Source organism: Pogoniulus pusillus, chromosome 15 (assembly GCF_015220805.1).
Source record: "Pogoniulus pusillus isolate bPogPus1 chromosome 15, bPogPus1.pri, whole genome shotgun sequence".
In the NCBI taxonomy this organism is placed as follows: domain Eukaryota; kingdom Metazoa; phylum Chordata; class Aves; order Piciformes; family Lybiidae; genus Pogoniulus; species Pogoniulus pusillus.
In genome coordinates, this window is record NC_087278.1 from 25116586 (window position 1) to 25123809 (window position 7224).

The 7224-nt window shown below is 54.0% G+C and overlaps 1 protein-coding gene across 1 annotated transcript; it reads right to left on the minus strand.

Moving 5' to 3' along the window:
• Positions 1 to 412: 412 nt before the first annotated feature.
• Positions 413 to 5010, minus strand: LAG3 (lymphocyte activating 3). Its single transcript, XM_064154831.1, has 8 exons — positions 4956 to 5010; positions 4610 to 4772; positions 4237 to 4463; positions 3688 to 3945; positions 3212 to 3505; positions 2589 to 2879; positions 2210 to 2325; positions 413 to 1180 (listed from the first exon to the last, which is right to left on the minus strand). The coding sequence occupies exons 1-8, from the start codon at positions 5008 to 5010 to the stop codon at positions 1070 to 1072; spliced, it is 1515 nt and encodes a 504-aa protein (XP_064010901.1). The 3' UTR covers positions 413 to 1069.
• Between the last annotated feature and the right edge of the window lie 2214 nt (positions 5011 to 7224).

Below are 7224 nucleotides of genomic sequence, written 5' to 3' on the forward strand. Positions count from 1 at the left end.
TGAACAGGTAACTTCAGTAAAAACAGAAGAGAGAGAGCAAGAGAGAGAGAGAGAGAGAGCAAGAGGGAGAGAGAGAGAGCAAGAGAGAGAGAGAGGAAGAGAGAGAGAGAGAGAGAGCGCAAGAGAGAGAGAGAGAGAGAGAACAAGAGAGAGAGAGAGGAAGAGAGAGAGAGAGAGAGAGAGAGAGAGAGAGAGAGAGAGAGAGAGAGAGAGCAAGAGAGAGAGAGCAAGAGAGAGAGCAAGAGAGCAAGAGAGAGAGAGAGAGCAAGAGAGAGAGAGCAAGAGAGAGAGAGCAAGAGAGAGAGCAAGAGAGAGAGAGAAAGACAGAGAGAGAGAGAGAGAGAGAGAGAGAGCAAGAGAGAGAGAGCAAGAGAGAGAGCAAGAGAGAGAGAGAGAGAGAAAGACAGAGAGAGAGAGAGAGAAGGCGAAGGAGAAAGAAGACAGCAGAGTCTTTAGAAGCTGCCTCACACATGCACAGGTGGACCCAGCACCATGAGTAGTTGTGATCCTCCACAAGCACATACAGGGCCCAGTGTCTGGGTTTCTTTTTTTACAGGTTTATTGTAGGTTCTAATGAAATAAAATGCTCTAAATGTGCAACATGTGCAGTCCTCTGTGGAGTGCCCTCTGCCATGGAAATCAGTGCAAGGGCAGGGCAGTGTGTGGAAAAGGAGAAGAGAGTGGGCAGTGGGGAGGAAACACCATGGGGCTGCAGAGAAACTGAGTTGCAGCTATCTCCCACATCCCAGTGTCCCACTGGTGAAAGCCTGTGAGAGGCTGTGAAGGAGGGGCAAAAGGCAGGAGAAAGAAGTGGCAGTGAAGCAGGCAGTAACTACTGGCTCAAATATTCACAGTAGCTCCAAAGCATCTGTGCTGCCTGTCGCCTTACTGCAGGGGTCTTATCTTGCCTAGGCTGTATCTTCCAGCTCCTCTGCAGCTACAGGGCTCCCACAGACTTCTGGTTTGTTCATGCCAGCCCCAGACCATCCTGAAGAGTCTGCATGGAGCTCCTTTCTCCACAGAGAGTTTCATCCTCCCATGCAGACTAGGTTTAGTGTCCCTGCTCCCATCAGCACTCAGTTTGCTGGATCTTCTCTTCCTGGTTTTCCTCCATCACCTTCTTCCTTGGCACAGCGACTGCAACCATCCCTTCCAGGGCTGGGAAAGCAGGAGTGCGTGCCTGAAAGGGGAGAATCAAGACAACATCAGGAATGGGAGTAAGACTAAATGGCATAAGTCTGGCCTCCTGCCTGCTATGGAAGATAGCCTGCAGGAAGGCTGCAGAGGGGTTGTTTCTAAAGGTCTGCAGTGGCAGGACATGGGGAAAGGGTTTGAAATGAGAGAAGAGCAGATTTAGATTGAATGTTAGGAACAAGTTCTGCACCATGAGGGTGCTGCAACACTGCAACAGGTTGCCCAGGGAGGAGATTGAGACCCCATCCCTGGAGATATTCAAGATCAGTTTGCACAAGGCTCTGAGCAGCCTGATCTAGTGGAGGATATTCCTGCTGACTGCAAGGGGATTGGACTGGGTGACCTTTGGAGGTCCTTTCCAACCCAAACCATTCCATGATTCTATGACTTCTTTGCATAATGTTTTCAAGTTGCCTGCTGGGGAGGGATAAGCCAGGGACTGGTGTTTGGGATCACAAAGACAAAGCAGACTTCTCAAGAAGCTGAGATACTGAAACAAGCTGAGCAGGTGAAGGACATTAAGCTGCTGGAAGCAGAGAGTCAAGGTATGGGGGCTGAGTCAGCAACAATAGTTCTGCACTAAGATCGGCATCTGGGACCAGTGGATGTTTGTATGGAACAGGAGACTCTGTTGCACCAAATCATCCAGATAAGGAATGAGAGGGAGGATGTCTACAGAAGTCTGGAAATTAAACCTCTTCTGTTACAACACGGCTTGATCCCTAGGGGTATAAACAAGAAGCTTTGCAAGGCTGGGCTGCGGTTGTCTTCTGGGAGGTTTTACTCCTCCTGTGAAGTGTCTGACCTGCTCCAAAATGAATACCACATTTAGTCAGACCTGACAGTGCCCAGGATCCAGCTTCACTAAATGTCCATGACATCCTCAGCCGTCTGCCTGAGCCCCACTTCTCCTCTGGCTGCACTGTCCTTGAGGCTGTCTCCAGGGTACCCAGGAGAAGGTCAAAAAAGGCTGATGTGCAAGGAAGCTATCAGAAATGGCTTGGAGGACACTTACCCTTTTTTGTAGGGCCAGAGCCAGAACACAGACCATGAGCAGGAAGAAGAGGGTGAGCGTCAACCCAAAAGTAACCTGCCCACTGAAGATGGTGGGAGGGCTGGAGACTTGGGCACCTGTGAGGAGGAACCACAGTTAGGAAGAAGGGAAGACTGGTTTTGCACTGAGGCAGGGCTGGGGCTGCATAAAGATAGACAAACTGGGAAAGAGTGCAGAAAACTGGAAGGAGCAACATGAACTGGTGAGAGCTAAGACAGAATGGCAACAAGATGAGATCCAGGTGGTCTAAGGGGAGAAGGATAGGACAAGGCTGAGAAAGGACACCAAAGAATTGAATAGGGTGAGAAGGAGCCACTTAGATATCCATGGGGAACAGTACCTGTGATCTGCAGCCCATACTCCACTGCTCCCAGCCTGCCTTCTGGCCCATACACACTGCATTCCCATGTGCCCGTGTCCTTTTGTGACACCTGAGGTATTTCCAAGGTAGGACCCATGTGGGGTCTGTGGCCTTCCAGGTTATGGGAGGTGGCCACAGTCAGCTGCCTGCCAGTGGGGGCTGACTCCAGGTGCTGCCACTGGAAACGTTCATGTCCCTGGCGGTGTGTGAGGCTGCAGATGAGCAGCAGTCGAGACCCCTCGGAAACCGGTCCTTGGATGCTCGGAGTGACTGCAGCAAAGGAAAGAGAACATACCCTCAGGGAGGACTACAGGCAAGCCCACACCTCCTCCTTGTCCTTCCTTTTTCTATTACACCCCTCCTTTATTACTTCCTCTCATTTATTGTCTTTGTCTTCCTCAACTTTAAGAAGAATAGTCAAGTAACCCAGGAAACCCTCTGCTCTCAGCAGAATCCAGTGCTGTTCAGTGCCCTGAGAAGAGACTTCCTGCCCGGGGGTGGGAACCTATGAGCAGAAGTAACCCATGGTCCCTGCACTGACATGTGGGGAGGTTTATCTGCAAGCAGTGGGGAGCTCCACACGTCTTTGTTTCTCTTCTCACCTGTAACTACTGCCAAGGTCACGTCCCTGCTGATTGTCCTTCTGCCCAGATTGACAGCACAGCGGTACTGCCCTGCATCACCTGGCCCCACTGCCGCCAGATGAAGGGGGAAGCTTCTGCTGCTCAGATTCTGGGAGATCTCCCATTCTTGCAAGTGTCCTTGTGCCAGGTGGCTCCAGCGAGCTGTCACCGTGTTGGTCCCAGAGGCACTGGGAAGGTCGCTCAGGGTGCACTGCAGGTCAGCTGCAGAGCCAGCTGCAGCGTAGACTATGGAGTTGCTTGGGCCACTAAAACCTGTGCCAGAGAGAATGAAGACAATGTGGGGTGGTGGATGGAAAAGGCTCCACAGGGAGGTGACTGCCCTGGGAAGTGAGAACAGGGTGGGATTCAGGGAGCCAGAGCCACTGTGGTTGTTCAGTCACATCAAAAGGAGCAATTTTGGGGTGCCAGAGTAGCAAGGCAGGGGCTGAACTTGCCTAGGATCCGCAGGTAGTAGGTGGCAGAAACGATCTCGTTGTCAGAGTATCTGAGCTGGCAGCGCCAGTAGCCAGCATCACTCATGGCTGGCCGGAGCATGAAGTGTGCCCCGTGCAAGAAGCAGAAGGTCCTGGAGGTGGGGAGCAGGTGCCTGTTGTGGAACCAGCAGGTCTCCACGAGGCTGGCCCGGTGGCTGGAGCTGCAGCTCAGCAGAAGTGGCTCGTTTTCTACCACAGGGCTGGGCTGGCTCAGAGTTACTGCAAGGCAAAGGAACGTGCATCGGGATGAGGCTAAGATCACAGGGCAGCTACCAGCCCATCCCTTTGTGCCCAGCCTGGTCTAGTTTCGTCCTTCAGGCAGCCTCCTCTCCGGAGCAGACAGCAGGAAGATCCATAGAACACCAGGTCAGGAGGGACCTTCGGGACCATCCAGCCCAGCCTTTCAGGGTGTGCGCTGCCTCTCACCTGCCCCGGCCGAACACAGCATCCCCTCCCCACCCTTAAACCTCCTCAGAATCCATCTCCTTCAGGCTTGCCGTCTGCGGTCACCTGTGACTACCTCCAGCTGCACCCGGCAGCTCAGCACCTCCGCGTCGTACGCCACCCGCGCCTCGTAGAGCGCGGCGTCGCCGCTCCGCACCGGGCTGATCCGCAGGGAGAAGTTGCCGCCGCGCAGGGCAGAGTCCTGGACGGACAGCCGGGCCCTCATGGGCAGTGCCACCTTCCGCAGGCCTGAGGACCCCACCTCCAGCACCACCTGTGGCTCCTGCGGGGCGCTGGGAACGGGACAGGCGAGCAGCTCGTGACAAAGGCAAAGGGGATCGAGGGCTGGGGACGGGGAGGACGGAATGTGGGGTAGGAAAATGCAGGATCAGAGTCTCCCTGGTTCCTCCACACGGACACAGGGTGGGCCCTGGCGTACCTTCCCCCATGCCGGAGCCACAGCACGGATGTCTTTGCAGCCAGCCCACTCTGCCTCCTGCCAGCGCTCAGGTAGCAAGGCAGCACGGCTGAACCCCCTGCTCTGGCCCACACCTTCTGCTCCCTGCTTTCCACCTCTGCTACTCCTGGCAGGATGTGGTCAGCTGTAACGAGATGGAAGGTTGAACAGAAGGTGTGAATCATGTAGCAGAGAGCAGGATCTGGCTGTCTTTAGTGTGGTTGGAAGGGCACAGATTCTCCCTTCCAGACCTAGAAAGGCCCAGACTCAGCTTCTTCAGCTACTCTGCCCCCCGCGCCCCCACCCCAATATCTGCAGTCCCTCTTACCATTGAAAGCCAGCAGAGTGGAGGCGAGGAACTGCACCATGGAGCTGAGCCTCATAGTGGCATCCAGGAGAGGCAACAGGCTGTGTCTTCCCACTCCAACCTGTGCTTGGTCAGGTCCGAAGCTTGCAGAGATCAACAAAAACCAGGCATGGGCAAAGAAGATGCTTGTGGGAACCAAGGAGGGTCAGCTGCCAGTGCAGCTCATGCTGCCTCTGCTCTCTGGTCAAAGCCTTGCCCTAGACACCCTTATATTGCAGGCAGGTAGCTGATTTCCTCCCAGCGTCACCACCAAGTGCCCGGTCTGAGTGTGAGGCACGCGAAGGCCGAGCTGCAGGCAGCGAAAGAGAGGAGGGACAGAGCAGAGGCACTGCTCCGAGCAGCTCCAGTGGAAATTCTTTGGGTTGCTGTTGTTTTTCTGACAAGTTTCACTTCTACAGAGAGGGTGGAAAAAGTGTAGAAGCCACTTCCCAGAAAGCGCCCTGCCTCCAGCTCTGTCTTTCATCTCTTACCTCGTTTGGTTTGATCTTTCCGCCTCTCACGGCTTCTTTCTAATTGTTTCAGGGCTTTTGAGAGCTCTTGTGTGAAGTGGGGGTAAAGGCAGTCAAAGATGAATCCCCTTGCGTCCTCAGAGCTGAGTCTTCAGGGCAGAGAGGGGCTGGGGGCAGCTGGGTTTATCTCTTGGCAGGGGGCAGTGGGGGGGTGCCGCAGGTCCGACACCAGACGCGCTAAGAGCCCAGGTCTGCTGTAGCTCCAGTTCGGTTTCACAGGTTGGGTTGGGTTGGAAGGGACCCTCAGAGGCTGTTTCGTCCAAACCCCCTGCACTCAGCAGGGACACCTCCTGCCCTGACCCAGGTCCAGGACCTTGCACTTTGCCTTATTGAAGCTCATGAGGTTCTCCTCAGCCCACCACTCCAGCCTGTCCAGGTCTCTCTGCATGGCACCCATCCCATCCTTCATTCTTGTCAACCACACCACTCAGCTTGGTGTCATCTTCCAACTTGTTGAGGGTGCCTTGATCCCTCCGTCTGTATCGATGAAGACATTGAACAGCACTGGTCCCAGTACAGAACACTGAGGGACACCACTTGTCACCCATCTCCATCTGGACATTGAGCTGCTGACCACTGGATGTGATCGTCCAACCAGTCCCTTATCCACTGCACAGCCCACCCATCCAATCCCTATCTCTGCAGCCTAGAGAGAAGGATGCTGGGGGGGCTGCATCAAGCACTTTACAAAAGTCCAACTGAGTGACATCTGTTGGGCTTCCCTTGTCCACTGAAGTGGTTAGACCATGGCAGAAAGCCACCAGGTTGGTCGGGAAGGACTTGCCCTTGGTGAGGCCGTGCACTTGGTTCTCTTCAAAAGGAAGCAGTCAGATGCACAAATAATAACACAATTTTGCCATGATTGTAGGTCTGACACAAACAGCCCAGTTCTGCTGCAGGCCTGGTTGCACTCCAGCAGTCAGATGCGACAGTCACAGCCTGCATCTACATTTGGAAGAGCCTTTGCAGTTGCCAGTGGTGAGGACTGAGCTGCAGCAACCACTCTGAAGCTTTGAGAATAGACAACTGGGATTACTGCTGTAATTAGAGAAATTTAGAATCAGAGGCTCATAGAATGGTTTAGGTTGGAAGAGACAGTGAAGATCATCCAGCTCCAACCCCCTGCCATAGGCAGGGATACATCCCACCAGCCCAGGTTGCTCAAGACGTCATCCAGCCTGTCTTTAAACACCTCCAGGGAGGGGGCATCCACAACCTCCCTAGGCAACCTTTTCCAGTGTCTCACTGGAAAGAATTTCTTCCTCACTGGAAGGAATTTCTTCCTAGTCTCCAGTCTAACTCTCACCTCTTGCAGCTCAAAGCCATTCCCTCTCATCCTACTACACTACAAGCCCTTGTAAAAAGTCCCTCCCCAGCTTTCTTGTAGCCCCCTGTTCCTCCTTTCTTGTAGCCCCCTGTTCCTCCAGGCTGCTCTCAAGACTCCTAGACCAGTCCACAGGCAGCATAGGGAAAGGGTCTGTGGTGAGCTCCAAGCAGAGCACTTGTGACCCATCAATCCAGAGTCCAGGGGCAATATGGGACAAAGTGGAGGTGTTCTGAAGAGGAAAAGCAACCAGCTTCGAGGAGAGGGTCTGCATACTGCAGCAATGTGAGGGGTGCAAGGAAGGCTTCCTCCTCCTCCTCCAGCTGTGCTAGGAAAACCTTCTCTGAGCTCATGTGCTGAGGGGACTTGTCCTAGCTCTGTGTCAGCTGCCCAGCTT

What these genes read in the sequence shown, in the direction of transcription:
- LAG3 (XM_064154831.1), bottom strand. Translation starts at nt 5,010, where the DNA reads ATGAGGCTCAGCTCCATGGTGCAGTTCCTCGCCTCCACTCTGCTGGCT. An exon ending in TGGCTCCGGCATGGGGGAAG is followed by an intron (nt 4,464 to 4,609) that starts GTACGCCAGGGC and finishes TCCCGTTCCCAG; the next exon opens with CGCCCCGCAGGAGCCACAGG. An exon ending in GACCTTGGCAGTAGTTACAG is followed by an intron (nt 2,880 to 3,211) that starts GTGAGAAGAGAA and finishes CCTTTGCTGCAG; the next exon opens with TCACTCCGAGCATCCAAGGA.